At 45.2% G+C, this 24527-nt stretch overlaps 1 protein-coding gene across 1 annotated transcript in view; it reads left to right on the forward strand.

Annotated features, from left to right (window-relative positions):
* Nucleotides 1-823: 823 nt before the first annotated feature.
* The window catches only part of LOC147030285 (endoplasmic reticulum membrane sensor NFE2L1-like), a 68676-nt gene continuing 44972 nt past the window's right edge, over nucleotides 824-24527 (forward strand). The window contains exon 1 of the mRNA XM_085874182.1: nucleotides 824-1842. Coding sequence (XP_085730308.1) covers nucleotides 1309-1842 — 534 coding nt within the window. The 5' untranslated portion in view covers nucleotides 824-1308. The remainder of the gene's footprint in view (nucleotides 1843-24527) is intronic.

Below are 24527 nucleotides of genomic sequence, written 5' to 3' on the forward strand. Positions count from 1 at the left end.
ATATATGTAAAAATACCCTGCGCAGACAGTAACCATCTCCGAATTTGAAAATTCCTCCAAGAGAAAAAAGTTATGACGTCAAAATATCTCCGCCAATGGAAATTGCCTAAAAAATTATCTCCGAAACTAGGCAAGCTTTTTGAATTCTGTTTACGGCAATCGAACAGGGCGTTCGCAGAGATGAATCCCGCACATATGATACATCACTATGACGTCATATCAATTTTTATGACGTCATTCCTATTTTTTGACATTTTTTGTTTCACAACCCAGAGTTTTCATCGGATCTTCATGAAACTTGCCATGCATGTGCAGAAAGCCCACGCGCAGACAGTAACCATCTCCGATTTTGGAAATTATTTCGAGAAAAAAAAGTTGACGTCATAATATCGCCGCTAATCGAAATCGCCTATACCATTATCTCCGAAACTAGGCAAGCTGTTTGAATTTTGTTTGCGGGAATCAAGCCGGGCATTAGCACAGATAATTTATCGCAAATCTGATACATTACAATGACGTCATATTCGTTTTTATGACGTCATCACTAAGAGGACGAGGATCTTAGCTCATTTGAGCTTGTTTTTTTCGGATCTCCTTTCACTTTGTTATATTTTTTGTTCGGTGAAGTAGCCATGACGGTACACTTAGGTCCGGTGCACTGATGGGGGATACGTTTGAAAAAATTGGTTCTGAGTATAAGTGTGTCAGTCTTTTAAACATTGTTCTTCAACGAAACGTTTCAATTCAGGTTTTATGATCGGCATGAGGGGACGCGGTGAGGTGGGTTGGGTTGGGTTATGACGTCACGTGATGCCTCCTCCCTCAGATTCTTGCCAAAGAGGAAGAAGAATCTGCCACGTGACGTCCTTGCCGTGAATCGGACCGACTGGAGGTTTTGGAACAAAAAGATCCAGTCGGTGAAGGTTAACAGAAAGGAGGTGGCGCCGTGTCCTGAGATAACCGCCGGAAGGTGTGATCGACAAGTTACCGGTACACGGGACACGGAAAGCCGAGAAGGCCTTGTGTGTGGAAGGATTTTATCGCACGCTGCTCCACACGGTTATTGAAACGAATTTGTTCGAGTCCCGTCGCACACGGGACCGTCTTGCTGTGTGTGAGGCGGAAATGGATTGACGGCCGCCGTGCCTGGCTCCCTCAGCATGGAGAGCCGGGGAAGCTGACTCGGAACCGGCCGGGGCTGTCCTTCTAGAACGTTCTGTGCCTTTTGTTCGAGCGTCATCCCTTCCGTCCAAAGCACCGGTCGATCTTGCGCTCTATCACCGTCCTTCCTTGTGTTCCTCCGAAAAGATGGAGCCGCTCAAGAAGTACTTCACCGAGGGTCTCATCCAACTGACCATCATTTTAAGTCTCCTGCGGGTGGACCTGGACACCTACTTGGACTCTGGTCTCGGAGACCTCCCGGAATTGCAGGAGATCATGGTGGGCCCGGGTTCCACCTCGGTGCGTATTCCAGGCCTCCGCATATCTGCTATTGATGGTCTTGCCGTGCACCCGAAGATCCCTGATCTCGATGGGTTCTTTGCAGCCCGGCGTTTGGCTTCTGAGCTCTATTGTCCGGGTCACCTGAGGACCCACATCTCCGCCTGGCTCTTCCACGGTCCTGTTACACCTGGCGGGACTGATTCAGGCTCAACCACTTCATCCTCGCACCAGGGTCCTCAGTTGGTGAACTCTGCTCATGCCGGACAGGAACAAACGGCCGGGACTGGTCGAGCAGGTCCTGCGGATGCCCAGGGGTGCCCGGACGGCTCGAGGTCGGAAGTCGAGGTCCCGGTGCAGGGAGGGGCTCGGGGAGACCTTGGTGGAGACTTCAACAAGGAGGTATGAAAGTCCTTTCCTTCTCTTCCACCAAGATTTGATTTGATCATGTGAACGACTACCTACGTATTACTTGTGGGAACATGACCGTCCACATCATCTACACACTCCCCACCCCACAACCACCCCCCAACCACCCTTCCCTGCACATGCAATGTGTTCAACCCACACCCCCTTCCTGAGTTCTACAACCTTCCCAGCATTTCCTTCTCTCCCTCAAGACTTACTTTAATCTGTCTGTACATATACATGCGATATCCTTAATAAGGTTCCTTTGTGACCAGATATGCTTTTTGGTTCATCTTGAGGAAGTCCACATTGTTCTTTTTAAATGCTTTACAAACAGCATGCTTGTGCTTCTTTGCTGCTGTTCCTAACCTCCCCCCCCCTTTCCTCCCCTCTTCCCCTTTTTCAAACCGGGAATTGCTACCATCATAACCTTGAAATATGATTAAAACGGTTTAAAACTCTTTCGGTGGTGGTTGGAAGGGTGTGGGGAGGGTATAAAGAGACCTTGTGGGAGGTAACATGTCGACAGCCAGCAATTATAGGAAATTAACTACAAACTGTATTGTTTCATTTTAATATTTAGCTTTGAATGAGGGAGTGCATTTGGGAGAGATTGTCCATTATTTGTTGATGATTATTAAGATCTTTGTTGTCGGGGTGATCTCACCTTTAAACCTTTTAATGCACACCAACTCGGAGGATTCCTTGTGTCCATACCGGTGAGCTGTTACACAATGGTTGCCCGTTGTAGTCTTAACGAGGAAATTAGATTTATTCCCTTCTTGCAGTGAGTATGAATACAGTACATTTAATTGTTTATGGAGGAATAATATTTGGTATTTCTGAATAGTAATTAATTTGTTAATCGCAGGCTTCCACCTTGCAGCCTCAAAATGGCCACACCATGTAAATGGCCCCCCATTGATAGGGAAATAAAGTAAAAGCCTAAAAAAAAATTTTTTAGATTTTCTTTGTCCTTGTTCCACAAGTCTCTTGTGTCCCTCTTCTTCACAGAGGAGCTTGCACATTTATCTCATATAGGATTAGGACATTGGAGAACAAAGGAAACTGAACATGGAATGTGGGATTTAAACCTGGGATCACACCATCATAAGCCAAGTACTCAGATGGGAACAAAAAACTGTCAAAGCTCATATTGAAGAAGCACAGCCCAGTTTATCTCATTTAAATGTTACACTAGAAGCACAAGCTCCATACGGGAGAGGGATGGGACAGGAGGTAGTACTATCCTCATTGTTATTCTTTTGTAATAATGTTGATATTATTATTGTTGCTATTATTAGCCTGTCCACCACGCAGTGGGAAATGGGGCTTTACAATAGTGAGTATCTGTGTGTCCAGGCCATAACATTTTTACTATCTGAGCTTTTGTCATCAAATTTTCAAGAAACCTTTATGATGAGAATATTGAGAAGACGAATAATTACTTTTGTTATGAGAAGTGACCTGTGAAATGCACCACGATAAGGTGTAACGAAGCTCGAGTTGCTATCTAGATACTGTCGGCCTTAACATGACATTTTCCCAAGGCAGAAAAAGGCAACAAAGCACAGGAATTCATATGTATATGTGTATGTGTATGTATATATACATACATACATACATACATACATACATACATACATACATACATATTGTTACAGGTACCGAGTGTATTATGAGGGGGTTTAATCCCCGTTTGTCCTCGGAAGAGCCGGACCTGGAGCCACCGCTCATAATTAACTTTGTGATACGGTGGGTTGCTTTAGAACCAGGAATGGCACCTAGTTAACCACGAGGTCCAGTGTCCACCGTCTAATTATGCCGTTTAAATGGAGGTCATGTGGTTTCCTGAATGGGGAGCGCACCCTCTGAAAAGCACCAATCTTATCTTGATTAGATCTTAATTCGGGCGGCCGAGCGTTTTAACCGCTAGTACGTGCCGACTATTATTGGTCAAGTCTGTGGTGGTGGTGGTCGTATGGCAGCTTAGCTGCTTGGGTAGCTATCATTTCTTGAAGCACGACTGTGTCGCTGATGCAGTGCCCCTCTACCAGAACACACACTGGAACTGGTACTTGTTTCGCCGACCACGGAAGGATGACAGGCTGAGTCAACCCCCTGGTGTATTAATTCAGCAGCCGACGGTGCTTGAACTCAGGACCCTAGGATCCCAAGCCGCCACCATAACCACTGAGCCAACACCAGGCTTAAGTCTGTGGTAATTACCTCCCAGTCTATCTAGGTTCGGACAAAGCTGGATCAATGGAAGGAAAGGCCAAGCACGGACAGGTTGCAACGTCAACAAATAATTTATTAAGAAGAAAATAAATAAATAAAAATAACTTTTTATTTACGTGGGGTAAAAATAAATAAATTCCAAATGAATCAAAATGATCGCAAGCAAATAAATAATTAATCAGGCAAAATCAATGGGAGTGATAGGAAAAGAGACTGAGAGCAGATGCTTATCGGGGATTGACTTGCTTCGCAACTAAACACAGATAAGGGTACCCAGTAGATCATTTTGGGGGGAAGAAAAATCGTCTCGCTCACCAAAGAGAAGTCGTCCATCAAACAAAAACGTCCTGAAATGTGTGAGCGTGCCTTGTCCATCGCCAGCTCCCAGCCTTGCCATGCACCAACTCGTCAACAGCCTTGAACGCCAGTCGACGTCACCCTCAAGAAACAGGTACGCCAAGGGCAACCGTCTGACTGGAACCGACCAAGCAGCCAACTGTCTGACTGGAACGGACAAAGCAACCAGCTGTCTGGCAAACTGTCTCGTTGTCGACTGACCGGTGCCTCACTCCGTGACTGACCCGCGCGCCGCTCTCACTGCTCTCTTCCGCCAAGGATGGACCTCCCCCTTTTTGGGTCATCTCTTTGAGCATGACCTAATAATATGGGTGTCGATGTCCTTTGATCCGTCCGTCCGTCCATCCGTTCACAATGAAGTTGAAGCGGGAGATCTGGTCATTAGTGATCCTGATAGAGGTCGATGAGACATACACGATGGTATGACTCAAGGTCACCCAAGGTCAAGGTCAAGGTCACGAGGCCTTTGAAGTTGCGAAAATGACGATTTTCAAATTCTATCTCCTCCGCCATTTCTCAAGCGATCTTGAATTTGATTGTAGCATATGAATCTATGGGACAATATCTAAATTTGGTCAGGCCGGATTTTCGATATTCGCTTTCGTTTTCGTGTCACGTGACTTCAAAAAATGCGAAAATGACGATTTTCAAAATCTATCTCCTACATTTCTCAAGCGATCTTGAATTTGATTGTGGCATATGAATGTGTGGAACAATATCTAAATTTGGTCGGGACGGATTTTCGAATTTCACTTTTGTTTTCACGTCACGTGACTTCAGAGTTTGCAAAAACTGCCCGACCTTCAGGAGGCTATATATTCTCTTCTGGGCATGATAAAAGTTAGTGAATGGTGTCATTGCATAGCAGTTGACCTTGTCTTTCATGTCCATTCAAAAGAATACCGATATCTTTGAATACGTACACGTCACGTGACTTTGAATTTTGCGTCATGTAGTTGCAAAATGACAATTTTCAAAATCTATCTTCTCCTACATTCCTTAAGTTATCTTGAATTTGATTGTGGCATATGAATCTATGGGATAATATCTAGATTTGGTTGGGCCGGATTTTCGACATTCGCTTTCGTTTTCACGTCATGTGACTTCAAAGTTGGCCAAAAATCCCTCCTGACCCGAAAACACGACACCCTAGTAACAGGAACTCATGCTTGTTTCTCGCAGAGATGACTGTCACTCCCGCACGGGTGTATTTTTTTATATAGGTGGCCCGTCTAGGCCAGCACAGACTCCCCCAAAATTCACCCCGCCCTACTTGCGCACAGTTATCATGACAACCCGCACTCTCATTGTTACTCGCGGTGTCAAACTCCGATCGAAAAAGGGCAGGTGTCTGCGTCCGTGAAAGAAACGGGGGAAGGTGGGCGTCGGTGAAAGAAACTGCTATCTCACGTGCATGAATGTATCTGTCATAAAGAGAAAAAGCTTCCCATAAGAGAGGGGATCTATTCTTTACCCTTCTCAACGCATCACATTTTGAACCCACCAGACATGGGGATGTCCTCGACATGCATTTAAGGAAATTACGATCTGAAAACCTGGATGTGTGGATGCATTCATCGGATCAGATTCTGAAATCCGTAACAGTGTGTGTGTATATATGTATGTATATATGTATGTATATATACATATATATATACATATATATATATATATATATATATATATATATATATATATATTGTTGCGAATTCGCGCCCGCCGGCGTGCGATCGGCCACGTAACTCGAATCGTGGCGCGTGGCCCACCGGAACGGACAATTCAGTCGTGACCCTCTGGGAACTACCGCCAGGAGCCAGTCACGGGTGAGGGTTTAACCTCACCACGATCGTGCCAATTGCCCACTCGTGCAGGAGAGGGTTGCTCGCCAAATTCGACCGACCTAAGTACCTGCGCGAGTGGTCGACCGGGCGATCGTACCTCGCCGCAGGTCGACTTCGGACACGAACCGCTTAAGCGGCTCATTCTGTGCTGCAGGGATAACCGAGCGGAGTTATGGTCGACCTCGACGGTTCAGATTGGTTACCGGGTGTTTTCAACCCATACCACTATCAATCCCTTACGTGATGCAAGATGGAACTTTCAAACAAGGGAAAAGACGAAGCGAAACGGGAAAACAGTTCAACAAGCAAGCACTTTATTACACACACACAGACAAGCACGTATTCACAGCCATACAGCAATGCACATATAAAAATAATGACACAATGCAGAGCTACAACCGAATATAATTATTCTTTACGAGCACTTAAACTGTTTTACTTATGGAGACTGGCGCAACAAACACACATACAAAACCCCGAAAAGAAAATGGTCACTTCCCTTTGGGCCGTCGAGTCCTCCTCCCACGACCGTCGGCGTGGTCGCGTCTGGCCCCGACTCCTCTCGCGGTCTGCGAGCTCTTTCCGGCGTGGTGCACCGAGCTCGTGCCGCGCGTAGCTCGCGTCGTCCGCCCGACAGCTCGGACGGGGTTTTGGGGAAACGGACGGGGTTTGTTCGGCGCTATTTTCCTTGCTCGCGCACGGGGTCCCAGGGCTTGCGCGAGGATCAAAGGAGCAAGGCAGGAACAACAAGCTCCCGACCCGAACCAGAAGACCAACGTGAAGACCAACACGAACGCTTCTCGTCCGCCGCTTTTGTCGCGCGGGGCTCCGCCCTTTACCCCGCCCCGTTTCTGGCTCCACCTTCCTTCTGGAAGCCTCACAAAAAGGGGCGTGCCCTCTCGTTCCCCCCTCCCCGTGCTCTGCGGGGGGGTGAGGAAAGTCAGTCTTGGCTCGAGGCCAGGGAATTATTCCCCCAAAATCAGGCCCCCACCTTTTTTCACCTTTGACCTCCGGCTCAAATCGCCCCCCCTCCCCCCCAATGTCAAAGTGCGTGAAAAGCAGAAGGGAAAATCCCATAGGCGTTGTTGAATTTTGTTCTTGCACCAAATTAACAATAGCCAAAGAAAAACGGCTAACTGAAGCGTCGCAGCCCGAATGGATCACATATATTCCCTCTATACAACGGGTTTGGGCTAACTACACATGAACTTACCGATATATCTCACCTGAGGACCCTTTATGGTGTAATGCGAATTTCCACAACCGTAACAATATATATGTGCACATTCGCAGTCGAGCTTGATTGAAAGACCATGGACTAAGCGAGTGTGAAAATAAGGCAAAGGCTTGTTACTTGTGATAAAATTGAAGGCTTTGAAGCGTGACTTGTAATACCCTCTCTCGCAACCACCAGGAGCGGAGCTATACTGTACATATTTACGAGTATAATTTGCGATCTTTGGAACCCCCGTGGGGAAGAGGTGGGGGGCAAACAGGGTAGGGACAACCTTTGTTTTATGTCGCTTAGTCCCCCTGGCAAGATTGGTCGAGATCGGAGAAGGAACGACCGAACACATCAGCCACAGAACGACAGACCAAATTGCTTATTTTAGTTTGACGAGTATACCTGCTCCTGTAGGGAGTGGCAGGAGGGGTCATGTTATTATCCTCTCTGGGGTATATGGATTACATTTTATCTAGGCTTTGGTCCATTCGTCTGTGGAGGATGCGATCAGCATGCAATTCCTCAAGAATGTCGGGTTTCCTCCCTTTCAGTTTTGTGTTAAACAGCAGTCACAACTTTAAAAAGGTCATCATACATGCTTGTGGTTTATAATCTATAATCCTATACAGAGTGATAACATCATGTCAGTTGTGGGAGCATGTGCCAGATTACATCTGCATCAAGAAAAAGTATTTAGTTTCTACAGGGAGCCCAGGTTTGTCTTGGTGCAATTTGGATGTTATGTTGAAGTGCAAGTAGATAATGTGTGCATATAAGGCTCTCGTGTAAAAATTTTTTTCCCTGTACAGTACAGCATTGCATGTTGCCATTTGTTCTAAGGAAGGTGTTGCTGTGATAGTTTTGTGTTGGCATGCCACGTTTCACTCCTTTATATGGACTTAAAAAAATATATCCCCGATTGGAGTTCTCTGTCTGAACAATGGTGGTTCAATGTCGATCTCGACTTTTGATTTTAGAAAATTGATGCATACAGGTAAGTCGATACCTATTTAAGGCCCGGTCACACCTTGACGTTTTAGCCAGCGATGGCAACGTATTAAAATATATGTAAAACGCTGGCTTACGTTGAACTTTTGATGTTTTTTTTTAAAGATTCGGACGTATTCATAGCGACTTGGTCTTATGTATAACGCATTGGTAACGGACACAGGACGTTTCGTTGTGGTACAGATAACTTGTACCAACGAATGCTGAACCTGTTGTCGGCCTACACAACTGATGCCCAACGATAGTCTAACTTAGGCATAGCGCGTTGCACGCCTCGCCGACGATGACTTATACCAACGAATGCTGAACCTGTTATCGGCCTACACAACCGATGCCCAACGATAGTCTAACTTAGGCATAGCGCGTTGCACGCATCGCCGACGATGTCGTGACGTAGCCTATTAAAAGGCTGACGCACAACGTTTCGAATCATAACTGCCGTAGAAATGGAAGTGTCAACATCGCGGTCACACCTTGGCGATCTTGCCAGCGTATGCCGACCTAAGAAAAATGTGTCTCAAACGTTGGGGCACGTCAAATACGGTATGAGTAAGTTTGGTATACGTGAGTAGAACGCTAAAGTACGCTATCATAGGTCGTAGTAAGTAGAGTACGTCTAGAAATTTTAAACATGTTCAAAATTTTACGACGTACTCGGCGTATGACACACGTTCCGCATGCGATGGGGATAAGTTTTACACACGTCCACAAAGGCTACTTATAAGCTACTCATAAGTCGAAACACGTCGCGGTAATGTCTTTTTTACGCGAAACTTATTTCTAACTTATGTTTGACGTGCTTTGAACCAATTCTTTACGTAGTCCCAACACACATCGACGTATGTAGACGTATTCCAATGACGTCTTCCGGTCGACAAAAAAAAATAAATTAACGTGTTTCTAGCTTACAACTGCCATATAAAGACGTGTTCCCAGCGGTTTTGGGAATTGATATATAAAAATGCTGCTCATAAAAGGGGAACCCAACAGTGTTTTCGAGTCCTTTTTTGAGTCGATGTCCATGTCAACAGTATCAGTATCAGTATTGGTATTAGTATTAGTAGTAGTTTGTTCATGTTGGCAGTAGTAGGTGAGTGTGAGGGGAGGGTGTGGGTTATGATGGATCGTCCTTGCGTCCGCGTGTCCACGGGTAGGAGACATCTTTTCACCATTGTTCGAAGTTCTTCGCGGATAATTTTTTATGGGGCTTTTTCAACAATGAGCTATAGCTTGTTTTTACGATTTAGGTCTATTCATAATGGGTTGGACAAATGCACAATGAACTAATAATGTGCATAGAGCGCTTTGATTACTTATAGATACGGTATACCAACGAATAATTATCGTGAAGCCGGCGTTCACAAACTATGCCCAACGATAGCCTAACTTATCCATATCGTGCGGCAGTTTATCTTTGCCGGTGACGTAGGGTTTGCTATTCATTGGCTGCCACTCAACGATTTAAATGACTGCATCTCCACTATTGAAAGTAGACGCTTGCGCCTAACAATTAGATTTTTTTTACACTCAACGACTTTTAAACGGTACCACTCAGCTATTTTCATTGTTTACAATGAACGATTTAAATTGCTGTCACTCGCCTTTGTTTTTTGACGCTGGCGCTCGGAAATTTTAATCGTTTCTATTGAACGTGCTAAATCGCTCAAACCCCACTATTGAAAGTAGACGCTTGCGCTCAACAATTGGATTTTTTTTACACTCAACGACTTTTAAACGGTACCACTCAACTATTTTCATTGTTTACAATGAACGATTTAAATTGCTATCACTCGCCTTTGTTTTTTGACGCTGGGGTTTGGAAATTTGAAGCGTTTCTTCTGAACGTGTTAAAACGCTCAAACTCGACTATTTTAAATAGACGCTGCCGATGGACAATTGGAATCATAGCCAAGCGAGACATCGAAGTGTGAACATCCTCGTCATGCCGAAGAAAAGTTTGAAGAATGCTGCAAATAAGTGTCCTGGCCGTGGACGCTGACGCAAGGACGATCCATTATAACGACGTCTTTCAGCCTATGAGTAACTTAAAAGTAACGTCTGTCGATGTGTGGCAACGATCGCGTAACGTGCCAACAACACGTTAATCATAGGTTAGAAATAAGTTTCGGGTACGCTAAACATTACCTCTGCGTGTCTCAACTTATGATTAACTTACAAGTAGCATGTGTTGACGTCTGTCAACGATCGCAGACCGTGCATACAACTTGTGGCCAGCGTAGCGGGACGTGTGAGTCATACGCCGGCATACGTCGTGAAATTTCAAGCATGAAAAAAATTTGAGGACAACCAAAAAGTACAACGTTTAAAGCCAGCGTACAACGACGTATGGCAGTGTTTTTCAGCGTGCTCTCAACGTTATCAAAACTTACCCATAACGTATTCAACGTGTGCCAGCGTTTTAGAAAAAAAAAAATTCAAAAATCGGCATACGTTGGCTAAAACGTCAAGGTGTGACCGGGCCTTTATCAAGGTATTCATCCTGTGAAACATTAACTGTACACGTCCCAAATATGTGGCAGTACCTTGATTCAACATGTGTAGAAATATTTGGGTCAGGCACGTGCCCATTTCAGGACATGTGTGTGTGTGCTTTGCAGTCATCATCGTTTGTAAACTCAGTCATGGCCAAAAATATTGACACCCTTGCACTTTTTTTCAAATAATGCACCATTTCTTCCAGAAAATTGTTGAAATTATAAAATATTGTTGTGGATTTCCCGCCCGTCGGCGTGCGAACGACCGCGTCTAACCAATAGCGGTCGCTTCACCCACCGAACGGACAATCCAGTCGTGACTTTCTGGAACAACGCCAGAAACTAGTCACAGGTGGGTTTTTAATCCCACCACAACCTTGTCCGCACTCTACCCACGCTACAGGGTCCGATCGCCAAATCTTCGATTTACCTAATTATTCGCGCAGGTAGGTTACCGAGAGATTGTACCTCAACGGGACCTCTTGGAAACGAGCCGCTTAAGCAGCTCGCTTCCTTTTGGGATAACCGAGCAGGGTATTATCGCGCAGTCCCGTTGGACCCGGTCACTTTACCAGCTATTTAAAAACCAACTATATTCCGAGTGCAAAATGGGGCAGTTCAATGAGGGAACGGACGCAACGAACAGGTTTACATTCACACAAGGACATTTATTATAATAAAGCACGTATGCAATTAAACAAGGCAAAACATGTATGCAATTATACAAGCAACAAAAGCAGGACAAAAGAACTACAACCGTCCACTTATTATGTACAGTCACTTGCACTTAACAGCAGTTCCTACTTATTTAGATGGGCCCACGGACACACGTACGCACACACACACATCCAAGAAATGGTGGCAGATGCCTTTATTAACAAGCTCCAGCTCGGAGGACAGGTGAGCTGAAATCCAGAACCTATCTCGAACCTCTCCACCTCGTGTGGTCTTCAAGTTGTTCGGACCCGGGCTCCAGCGAGAGCGAGCTGGATCCAATCGCCGTGAGCTGCGATCCTTCCCGAGCTCCCGCGAATCCTCCCGCGCTTCTCAACACGTGCTGGTGAGACGAGGCGCCGATCCTTCCCGTCGATGCGTCGCTTCCCTGAGGAACCACCTCCACGAAGAGGTCGATGAGTCGCACCAAGCTGGGAACCAAAATGGAGAACAAAGAGCTCCACGAACCAAGAATAAGAAGCCACCACTCGCAGCTCGAGCCGAGCGACCGGCTTAACTTCTTTCCAAACAGGGCAGCTTGAAGCAAAAAGCTCTCCCGAGCCAAGCAGAAGCCGAAGCTCACGGAACCATCAAAGCAAAGAGCCTCCAAAAAGTCTCCTCCCGAGCCAAGCCTCAGCCGAAGCTCACTCAGCCAGCCGAAGCAAAAAGCTTCCGAAGGCCTCAACCCTAACGCAAGCAAAGCAGGACCCGACTGTCTGCTGAACGACTCCCCTCAACTCCCTTCTCCAACTCTGCCCAAACACGAACAAAGAAAAGATCTCTTCCTTATCCTCTTCCGCCCTCCCCCCGCTCCCGGCGTCACTCATGACTCATGACTCATGCCCTCGTGCTCCAACCCCCGCTCAGCCACGGGTGGGAGGGAGTTGTTGACATCATGAGTCACAGGACGGCAGGGTTCTTCTTACTCTTCGCAGAAGAGGGGGAGGGATGTCTCCATTGTTCGTTCCCTAACTATTAAATCGATCCGCAGCGCATGTAATCGATTTCTGAACATTTAAACAATGGAAGGTGAGCTATCTAGGGAACAAGCACTTATCGACATAGCTGACTTAAGGAACCTGAATGTTGTGTGCAATCGAATTCCCAAATTTCGTAACAATATATTGGAATCCACATATCTATTTCTTTTGTTTGCAGTGGAACAAAATAAAAAAAAGCTGAAAAAATTATGAAATCCGAGCTTATTCCACACTGAAATCCTAAAATGGCCTGGACAATATTATTTGCACCTTATATAAGTTGTGAGAAATAACGAGCAGATACCCGTCTAAGACAGGTATGGGGGACAGGAAGGATCACAATCCTCTGTTACGGTAGGTTCCTTGGATATTTTGCACCGCAAGACGGATCACAATACTCTGTTACGGTCGGTTCTTTGGATGTTTTGAACCGCATTCAACAGCTCGATTCATATTGGTGGCATGTGGGTGCCCATGGTGGCGTTTGAGACCAGTCACTTTAAATTGTTGGCCTTGACACATCGCGCCGGATGAGTAACACGAAAGATTTGATATATTCATCGTTTCTATATTACCTCCATCAACAGATTAACAACATGGCAGGATAAAGGTCGTAAATGCTGAGTTGAACAAACGTCCTGAACTCATGGACTAAGTTAAGTAAAGCACGTCATCTGGGACCTGGCCGTCGGTTTGCCGCCGAATGCTGCTGATTATGACGTCATCGATTCCCTCTGAAAATTCTATCTATATTCGATTTTTTTGAATCCGCTATCACCTGCGTGAATACATGGAACTCATAATGTGAAGAGTTCAGATGTATGAACAGAATATGTTTGGAGAAAAGTGTGCTAGAAGTTCCAGGCTTACACCCATTATATTATAATTATGATGATGTTTCTGGCTCTCCTGAGGGTACACACACACTTGTTCCGAGCTTTATGGAAGTAACTGAGATTACCTTCAGTTGGGTTTGCTTTCCGTGAGGCAAAGGCAAGTTGTTTCCCGACAACTCACCACAAGCTACAGTGAATCATGGGTGGGAGGAAGGGTAGGACAACTGAAGACGAGAGGGGATAAATCTGTACATGAGAGAGCAAGTTTTTTTTTTGTTTTTTTTTTTTTGAAGGAATTCCCAGGATGAGTTGATGTTGGAGAAAGTAGAGATGGGAGACAAGTCTAGAAGTTTGATGGCTGCTTGAAGACCCTGCCAATCAGCCTGAGTGAAATGCCAGACTCTGGTGCTGAGGTGGTTCTCTAATAACAGCCAGAAAGATGTCAACTTTGACAAACATGTGGTCAGAAGAACTGATTGGAGCGGAGGCAGAACAGCAGATATTTTCAGGGAAATTTGTCAAAATCAGATCCAGAAGAGATGGAGTACCGTTGGTTGAGATCCGGGTCGGGAAGTTGACCGATTGAGTCAATCCCAATGAGTCGCAGAAGTCTTTTGCTGAAGTGCCATGACAGGTGAGAGAGGTACCCACACCCAGCCAACTGGCATGATGACAATTGAAGTCACCACACATGAGGAAGATAGAGTTTGGATTAGAAGATGGAAGTTGGTCCATGTTTTCGGATACAGTAGTGGGGTGTAAATGGAGTCATCACTGTTTGCTGGACGGTGCAGTACACATATAAACATGAGATGGGAGTGGAGGGGAAGCCGGAGCCAGAGGTATTCCTGGGGTGTGGGGGAGAGAGGGCAGTACATGGAGAGATGAAGAGGGCAAGGAAGAGGGCAAGAAGAGGGCCTCCACCAGGACGAGGCTCAGGTCTGTCATACCGGACGTCTTGAAGGAGGAAAGTTTTTGTTTGGCAGATTATGTCTGGTTTGTCGGTGGCAACCTGGACGGAAAGATGTCAGGTTTGAATGAAGGCCCCGGATGTTTGAGGTCCACACTGTTAAGGAAGAGGGAGGGGAGGAGGATTTGGGTGCAGGGGAGTGGAGGGGATTTTTTGGAGAAAATTGTGAGTTATTTGGAAAAAATGCAAGGATGCCAACATTTTTGCCCATGACAGTAACACCACCCAGATGTTCTTTGAGTGGTGTTCTGATGAAAATCGCAGTGACAAGTCTGGACTGTGGGGGGTTATTATCCTCATGCATTTTTAAGAAAATAAAATGGAGGGGGTGGGGCTGTCAGTCTGTCTGTCCATCTATCACACTACTTCCTTCTAAGCGGTTGTGTAGAAATTCACCAAACTTGGTGGTTATGATTACCACATAGCTCGAAGGTGCAAGAGCAGTCTTGGTTGCCCCGTACCCGAGGACGGGGCCAAAAAGTCAAGTACCGAATATGCTATTACCGGTACATTTTAAAACTTTTTAAATGAAACTTTGTACAGTATATGCAATCGACATGAAATGTGTGCCAATTTTTTTTTGTATTTGACTTCCAACTCATTCCCCGGTGGGGGGGGGGGGGGTGGTGGTTGGTGTCTTGGGATCACCGGTTAAAAAAAAGACATTTAAACCTAAAATTTGATATTGGGTCATTCCCGGTGGAACTTTTTGCCAGCTTTCAAATTTGCTTTTGGTGGGAAGCATAGGGATTTGCGATGGCATGCCATCAACTTCATTCTCGTTTGGAACTTCCCAACCCATCTCAGCTGGAGTCCTCATCACATTTGTTGTGTGGTCATGATGAGGATTATTGTGCATTCAAGTTGCACCTTTGCTTTGTTTCCATACTTGGTCAACCCGGGTTAAAAATTGTGGTGCCCTGACACGGGTTTTTCCGCAGCCCAAATGTGGCATAGCTGGGTGAAAAAGCTCATGTTTCCATTTGGTGTACTTTTTTTTTAAATGGATGGGGACGGTTCTTCTTCCGCAAGACTTGCGGGTGAAAATAGCTCGCCCAGGGTCACTCATTGACTCTGTTGTTTGAGATGTTCTGCAAGGCCAGAGAGAAATACAGTATGAAATGCACAAGTGATTGCATACCTGGAATGTGCATTCGTTTAGTCTCCAACTGATTAAACTTGCATCTCACCATGATCTTTTGCAAGCCCTCTCTTTTCTCCTGCCTACTTGCTGCACTTCTAAAATGTGCATTTCAATTGTATTCGTAGGATGATAAATTATATATGAGAGGGAGTGTTTATTCCGGACAGGAATTATTTTGTGAGACCTCACCTGGAAGTGTTCCATTAATTTGTTTAATTTTTTTTGTATGCATATATGGCACCTCCCATCTTTCCCCATTGAGACTGGGTCTGTGGTGAGAGATGGATTTGTTTGGTCTGGTGCTGATTGTCTCATATGCGTGATGGGCTGAGTGGCCTCTTCCTGCATCAGTGTTCCTTATAAGGTGCCCATGGAGCTTTAGGATAACTAGACCAAATAATGGCGTCCTTTATTTTGGTTTGACTCTTTTATTTTGGTTTTGGCTTCCTTTATTACCCCCCCCCCCCCCCGGAGGGAGGGAGCGGGATATTGTAATCGTCCGGTTTGTTTGTCTGTTTGTTGGATTCGCTAAATATGAGATATCCCTTATTGTCAGGTTTTCCGGCTGTCTGTCTGTGTGTGTGTGTCTGCAACGTGAGGCTCCACAGCACCAACCAGCGAACCAATTTCGATGAAACTTTACCAACAGGTGGAATATATACTGGGAATGTGCGCGTTTGAATTTCGTTGCTGTGCAGCTGCCGAAAAACCGCATACAGTATTTTCAATACTTGTCCTTCAGTTTTGAATGTAGAGAAACGAGACTTCGGAATTAAACACTTCGAGATATTTAGAAAATTTTACTTGAGCCGATTTTTGATTGAGGTTTTATTTTTCAAATGGTAGTCCTTCAAAAATCGGGTGTCTATTTACCGTCATTTAAGGTGTGTATACAGTGTTTGTAAGGAACTACACCGTCGTTCCACCTTCGATCGCTCCTCGATCCAAACGTTATTGACGAAAGTGAAAAGGATCCAAAATAAATGGAATCACCAGTATTTCTGTCTTTGTGGATTTCTAATAATATGTTTATTTGTTTACCGAAAACGATTCCACGACCCACACACCACCTTCAATTATTATCTTGCCAAAACGAAGTTTTGCAAGATATGTTTGTCAGCTTGTATGTTTTTTTTTTGTTTTTTTTTGTCTGTAATCACGTATAAAATATTCTGCAGAGCACAGTTATCATCGGAAATTTTTGTAACTTCGCATATCAGAGGCCAATAGAGGTCCCTTTCAGTGCACAAAATTTTGAAGGTCAAGGTCAAAGGTCAAGGTCACTTTGGCGCAAATCAGGGGAGTCAACGAAACCCTTATTTTTTGAGTAATTTTGATCGGATCGTCTTCAAACTTCATGGGAATATAGTTCATGGTCTGGCGCTCAGCTGATTATTTTTTGGTGGCGATTGGCCTTGACCTTCATATGTTTTTATTTATTTATTTTTTTTTTGGGTCTGTAATCACGTATAAATCACTCTGCAGAGCACAGTTATCATTGGAAATTTTTGTAACTTCGCATATCAGAGGCCTATAGAGGTCCCTTTCAGTGCATAAAATTTTGAAGGTCAAGGTCAAAGGTCAAGGTCACTTTGTCGCAAATCAGGGGAGTCGACGAAACCCTTATTTTTTGAGTAATTTTGATCGGATCGTCTTCAAACTTCATGGGAATATAGTTCATGGTCTGGCGCTCAGCTCATTAATTTTTGGTGGCGATTGGCCTTGACCTTCATGGTTAGCACCTCAGGTCAAACATATTTGACCCCAAGGTCAAATTTTCAAGTTTTAGGAACCATATCGTGTAGTACCTCAAATTGAACACCTCGATGAGTGCTTTCTAGATATGTCAAGCTTGAGACATTATGATGTCATTTGGTGACGTTATGAGGCAAAAGTATATTTTTCATGGTTACTCTGTAGAACGATTCTCATCGGAATCTCTCGTAGGCAGATATTCCTCAAGGAGTCGCTCCTGGTGGATAGCAGCTCTGTTCACCTCAGTGTGACCTTAAAGAAGTCACACGTGGTCACCTTCTGCAAGATACGGGTCACCGTGCGGGTGACATTGGTTTATTTATTTATTTATTTATTCACTGAAAACAATTCCACGACCCACACACCACCTTCAATTATTTATTTATTTACCGAAAACGATTCCACGACCCACACACCACCTCCAATTATTTATTTATTTTCCGAAAACGATCAAGACCCACACACCACCTCCAATTATTTATTATTTAAAGTGGGAGTGGCGTAGGAAAGTGGGCGTGGCTTATGAAAAATATTGTGTGGCTCAGGAGGTGTAGTCAAACAAGAGCATTGAGAGAGGTTTATCGGGTTTTCCGTGTGTGTGTGTGTGTGTGTGTGTGTGTGTGTGTGTGTGTGTGTGTGTGTGTGTGTGTGTGTGTGTGTGTCTGCAACGCGAGGCTCCACAGCACAAACCAGCAAACCGATTATTTTTCAAATGGTAGTCCTTCAAAAATAGGGTGTCTATTTACCATCATTTTTTGAGGAGTGCCAGTTGGCAAAATACGCAATAGGAAAAATATTGCCAGGCAGAGGAACAATTGTATGTGAACCAATACGTCTCTTGGCAATGAATCTTCATCGGTGGATCGGTCAGAATGAAAAGCATCGTATCCAGCACTTCTATCCTAGCGAATCCCTCGTCACCTACTGGCTTGTTTGTTTGTCTGTTAGCAACTTTATGGCAAAACGGCTTTCGCAAACACTATCAAATTTAATCCACAGGTGGGCAATGAACCTTGGACGACCCCATTAACTTTTGGGTCCAATTGGATCAAAGGTCAAGGTCATGAAAAGATCAAAATCGTTTTTCGCTCATAACTTCGTCAAAAATTATCTGATTTACTTCAAACTAAGCTTATAGTGAACCTTATTCTATTTTTCACTTATCCTACCCATTCCCAGGGGTTTCCTTATTTCTTGGAGTAAAAGGCTACCATTAAAAAGTAGCAGGTTACCATCACCGTGAGCAAAGAGAGCGCAGCTGTATGGCCAGGGTCCAGGGCCCACTTAGGACCCTGGAAGCCGGAAGATCCTAGATGGCTGGAGATGCATTCCAGCATGATTTCTGACATAAAATAGTTCTCATATTATCATGCTGTTGGGGTGGAAAACTCCACAAAAACAAGTGGTTAGGCCTGTACTGGATGTAGTTGCATTAACATAATGACTGACTGACTGGTTGACTGAAATTCAGCTATACTGTTTCGTTAGTTCAAGCAGCTTTTAAACAGGGTTCATTAATTTAAGGCCATGGTTTAGGGCACACCAAGGTGTCTGGAAGATGGAGTATCTAAGCACTTTTAAAGAGTCATTTTAGCAACATTTGGGCCACACCTTAGTTCTTTATAGGGAGATGATACTGCACATGATGGAGTACAGTGAGCAATCTGAAGTAAGTGTGACATAATAATAGTGTAGATGAACTGGCATTCATTAAGTAAACCATATTCCATTTCTCGGATGTCAAAACAGGGGGAGAGATTTTGTGGTGACAAAAAAAATAAAAAAATGCCTCTAAAGTAAGTAGGCGGCGACCGTTGACATTTTTTCTCTGAGTCGACGGCTGCGGGTCGCTGGTAACCGGCTTCTAAGGAAACCCCTGCATTCCTATAGTGAAAATGCATATTTGTGAAGATCGGTAGGGTCCGAATTTGTGGGTCATGGTCATCGGTCAAAATTAAAAAATTTCCATTAAAACTAAAACATGGTTACGAAAATACAACTTTACGGGAAAACGGCTGGCTCAAACACTGTCAAATTGTATCCACAGGTGGGTAATGAACCTCGGATGACCCCATTATCTTTTGGGTCCAATTAGGTCAATTTGGGTCATAACTTCGTCAAAAATGGTTTAATTGACTTCAAACTAAGACTAAAATATTCCTTATTCTATTCCTTATAATCAACATTCAGGTTAAGGATGTATCAAATTTTAATTTGATCCCCAAAATAACTTTATGCCTTAAATGGGCAGGATTTGTTGAGCCTGGCACCACTTGTTACCTTCGCATTCTGCGAAAGGTTATGTTTTGGTCAGCGTGTATTTATTTATTTATTTATTTATTTATTTATTTGTAATCTTGTGATTCGTATAACTCAATAAGTATTAAACCGAATTGCATGAAATTTGGTGGGATGATTGGTTATTAGCCAGGAAGCATTCGATTAGATTTTGGGATCGTTCGGGTCAAAGGTCAAGGTCACGAAAAGGTCAAAATCGTCTTTTTACGATAACACGGTCAATTTTTATTCAATTTGCATGCAACTAACGCCAAAATGTTCAGAATTCAACGCCTCATCTTGTGATATGCAATATGACACAATGACGCCCATACTCTTGTTACCGGTTAGGGGTCAAAGGTCAGGGGGGTCACGACCTTGAAAAATATGCGGTTTTTGTCATAACGCGGTCAATTCTTGTCCGCTTTACATGAACCCAGCACCAAAATGTTCAGAATTTAATGCCCAATCTTGTGACACAATGACGTCATAACACATGTCACCGGTTGGGGTAAAATGTCGGGGGGGGGGTCATGCCCTTGAAAAATATGCGTTTTTCGGCATAACTCAGTCAATTCTTATTCGATTTGCATGAAACCAGCATCAAACGAGATTACCTTCTCTTATTGAAACGTTGTATTCACTGAGCTTGCGAGTGAAGACTCACCAAAACGACGTGAGTTGATTGTTGTTTAGTCCGTAGCCCCCAAAAGTCGGGGGGGGGTCATGACATTATAGATATGTGGTTTGTGTCATAAGACCATTCATAGTGTTACGGTTGAGGAAATTCGCAAACCACCATTCAGGTCCCATAGGTGAGATATATCTGTAAGTACATGTGTAGTCAGCCCCAAACCCGTTGTTTAGAGTGAATAAATGTGATTCATTCAGGCTGCGACCCTTTAAGATAGCCGTTTTTCTGTTCTATCTTTATTTTGAACCAACCACGTCTCAACCGCCATCACACAACAACCACCAACCGCAACGCCGCTTCACAACAACAACAACAACAACAACAACAACAACAACGCCAACAGCCACGACCTTTACCTTCACAACTCGCTCCCGCAAACATCGCATCACCGCCATTCCAAACGTCGCCATGGCCATGTACCAGCACTTTAAACCCTCCACCACCTTCGCCTCTCCTTCTGCGGCCATTCCCGCGCCGCTTGTGGGCACCGAGCGTCAGGCTGTCCTGGCCTCGTGCGGGACGCGCGCCGAGCCGCGGGTGCAAATAGCGGCCTTTCCGAGGAGAAGTCGGATCAGGAATGATACACTCTCACTTCTGATCCGTCCAATCAGCAAGCGTGGGGCGGTTTGGCCCCGCCTCCAGGCGCGTCGGAGTAGAATCGATATATGCAAATTTGAGGATCAGGGGAGATTCACGCCCCTTTTTCTCCGTCCAATGGGCGAGCGTGGCTCCACCCCCGAGCTCGTTCTGATCCAGAAATTTGCATATGGGTTCTCCTGCCGGACTATAAAGCGCCGAGCGCGGGGCGAATTTAGTGAGTTTTGAGTTGGAGAAGGGTTGGAGGCAGTCGGCTGAGGAGAATCGGGTCTGGAGAGTGGCAGTCTGTCGGGGTTCGGAGTCTGTCGGGGAGCTGCAGAGAGAGGAAGCCTGGAGCGCGGTCGAGGTGATTTGCTGCAGTCGGCTGAGGAGAATTACGGAGGGGACCAGATACCTCGGGTCCGAGGCAAGGAAGACGGCGGTCGGCGACGAGGTCGCAGTGGAGTCGCTCGTCGTGGGACCCAAGCAAGCCAGCTATCCTCTTTCCCCAGAGCATCAACAATTCCCCCCCTTTTTTCCCCCCGCGCTGAGATATGCGAAAAGGGGGCCCCGTTCTCACCCCACTGCAAGCAATGCCAACGAAACCCGCGAAGGAGAGCGGAGTCGGGGCACCGCCGCCACATTTGCGGCTCATCACAAGACACGGGTAGGATCCACCCGGTCTCGCGGCCCACAGGCCCCGTCTGTCCCCTTGTCTTTGAGGGTGGCCCTTTTCTTTTGCTTTTGAGTAAATGTGTTGTCGGCGCCGTCTGTAAAGTAAAACTGTGTAAGTGTTGCCGTGTGCTCGCGTAGTCGGTAGTAGATCTGCATTGTTGTGTTTCTTTTGTAACATCTGCTTTTGGTGCATAATTGTTGTAATTGTATATGTGTGCTCTCCGTGTGCCGCGGAATAAATGTGAATTATGTTGAACTGTTTTTCCCGTTTCGCTTCGTCTTTTCTTTAATTGGATCTCCATCTTGCTTCACGTAAAGGGTTGGTAGTGGGCTTAATACGCCCGATAATTAATCGGAACCGTCGAGGTCGACGATAACACCGCTCGGTTATCCCGATAGTACAGAACGGGTCGCTTCAGTGGCCCGTGTCTGGAGTTGACCTGTGACGAGGTGCGATCACCCGGTCTACCCTTCGTGTGGGTACTTAGGTAGGTCGAATTTGGCGAACAACCCTATCCCACGCGGGGGGCCGATTGGCACGATCGTGGTGAGGCCGAAAGGCCCACCCGTGACTAGTTCCCGGCGTTAGTCCGAGAGGGTCACGACAGAATTGTCCGTCCGGTGGGCGACCTGCCGCGATTCGAGTTACGTGGCCGTTCGCACGCCGGCGGGCGCGAATTCGCAATAATATGAAACCAGTTCCCCACACTCATACCAAGAACAAAAAAAGTAGTGGCGGCGAAGGTATGCGCTCTATGAGTGCCCGTTCTAGTTTTGGTTTTGCTTTGATTTTGGATTTTGGTTTGATTTATGCGCCGTTCACCGCCTGATTGGCCAGCCCTCATCCCAGCGAGCGTCCTCTCGCTTTGGCAAAGGTCAGGGTAAAATTCGAGCTCGCTCTCTTTGACAGTTCAAACTGGGGTGGTGAAATTACATGAATATTAGGCCATCGTGCAGCGAGGTTTTCAAACCCGTTTCAATGGTGCATGGAAATGAGGTAGATGAGATGGAATCCTTGGCTATCATTTGCCTATGTTTTTGTCACAAGGCAAGCACGTAATGAGTACTTGTGCATGGTTTTCCCCACTTTTAAAGGAATTCCACATGGACTACCCATGGAGGTCACAAAGCTGTTGCCTGAAGATTTCCACATAATGGTTAAAACCTCAATTATTTTTGTGGTGGGGACGAAGATTTCTCCACTCCATGCTGGATCACTTTGATTGACATGAAATAATGGACCCAGGGTCTCATCACATTATGATATTCAATAACTCACCTTGCTCTGGTCTTGTGGCTCGTGTTCTGATGTGGTAATCACACAAGTTTCTTTTCAATAAAATGTGAAGTCCTTTGGTACCCAAGCAGACCCCAATCGAGAATGAACCAAGGGGATTTGAGGGGTGGGGTGGGGGGTGGAGGGAGAGGCTGCACCCTATGCTTTGAATGCCCCTTGCTCCTTTAAAAAGAAAAAACCATATGTACTCTGCCCCCCCCCCAATTTTTTTTTTTACGCTGTGATTAATGCCCCACCCCACTCACAAGTGCCCCTTATTTCAAGCTCGGGGTATCATTTGCAGGATAACCCAGGTCAAGGGTGAGAATGAATGATTGTTTTCATATTTCCAAAACTGGCATCTCGTACTTGTGCAACATCACATTGCATCTGGTCCCGAATTTGATGCTAATCTGTGATTCTCTAAAGTTACCAGATGAACACGTTTAATGTTTGAGTGTACAAGCTCACGGCCACTTTCAAACTCGCTGTACCACTCGAACACATCCACGTGAAAGATGTGTTATTCAAACGATATCCTGTGAAACTCGACTCATTCGCAAGGAACTCGATTACCTCTTGCACAGCACACTACTCCTGGTTGCCATCTTGTTTTACCCACAACCTTTATGTGATTAATTTCCCTCCTTGTGATGTAGTGCATCCATTTGTTCTGTTGTTTTCCCTCTGTCAAATTTTGTGGTTTATCCATGACCTCTTGTTCCATTCTCCATTAATACCTCTAAATGAATAAAAATGTTTATACTGGCGTTGATGTCACTTCTGAATATGTAACTTGCTCTCACAGTAGGCTACCATTTATAAACGTTTCGCACTGAACTATTTTGCATGTTCTGCAATGAAATAAAGTTCACCTTTAACCATGAACCACCCTTGTTGTTAATGTACCTGCATGTGATTGTGGTGGTTGTTTGGACAGGTAGCCTCATGGGGTGGAGGAGAGAGGTTGATTTATTTGTTTAAGACATTTCCATTCCCATCTGAACATACCTAGGATCTCATTTTGCTGGGATCCTAGGTTCAAATCCCTTTTTTACTCTGGTCAGTTGTCTATTATCCTTCCCCTACATTTGATGTATGCACAAGCTCTTCCAGCCTCCGACACAAATCAATCAATACATTTACGACATAAAGCTGGGACTGGTCTTGGATGTGCCAGTTTAGCACGGATGATTTTGCGGTGAGGAGAGTCTTGTAGAAAATGACAAGCGCTGCAAGTACATCAAGGCAGGCAGCAGCACATCTTGTCACTATATAGCATACACCTGTGGGTTGCCTTGCATGGCTGAACCAAAATCGACCTTTGACCTCCATGGCTGGTACAGCGGTGGCTCATCGGTGAAGACTATGGACTTGCAACCCAGCAGCTGTGGGTTAAAATCCAACCGAAGGCAGCAGTATTGAGGATTTGGATTCTTGTCTTAAAGGAACTTGATCTTTAGTTTCAGAACTACCATTTTCGCAGTTTTATGGTAGTTCAGGAGAAATTAATTTCAACCAAGTCATGGATTGTTTGTAAAAGGCCAACTGGCTTATCAACGACTATCAGGGTGGGATGACCTGCCCGCTCTACCTGGTCTGGTCATTATCTGAT

Source organism: Eptatretus burgeri, chromosome 3 (genome assembly GCF_056783735.1).
Source record: "Eptatretus burgeri isolate ZD-2024b chromosome 3, Ebu_testis_v1, whole genome shotgun sequence".
NCBI classification, from domain to species: domain Eukaryota; kingdom Metazoa; phylum Chordata; class Myxini; order Myxiniformes; family Myxinidae; genus Eptatretus; species Eptatretus burgeri.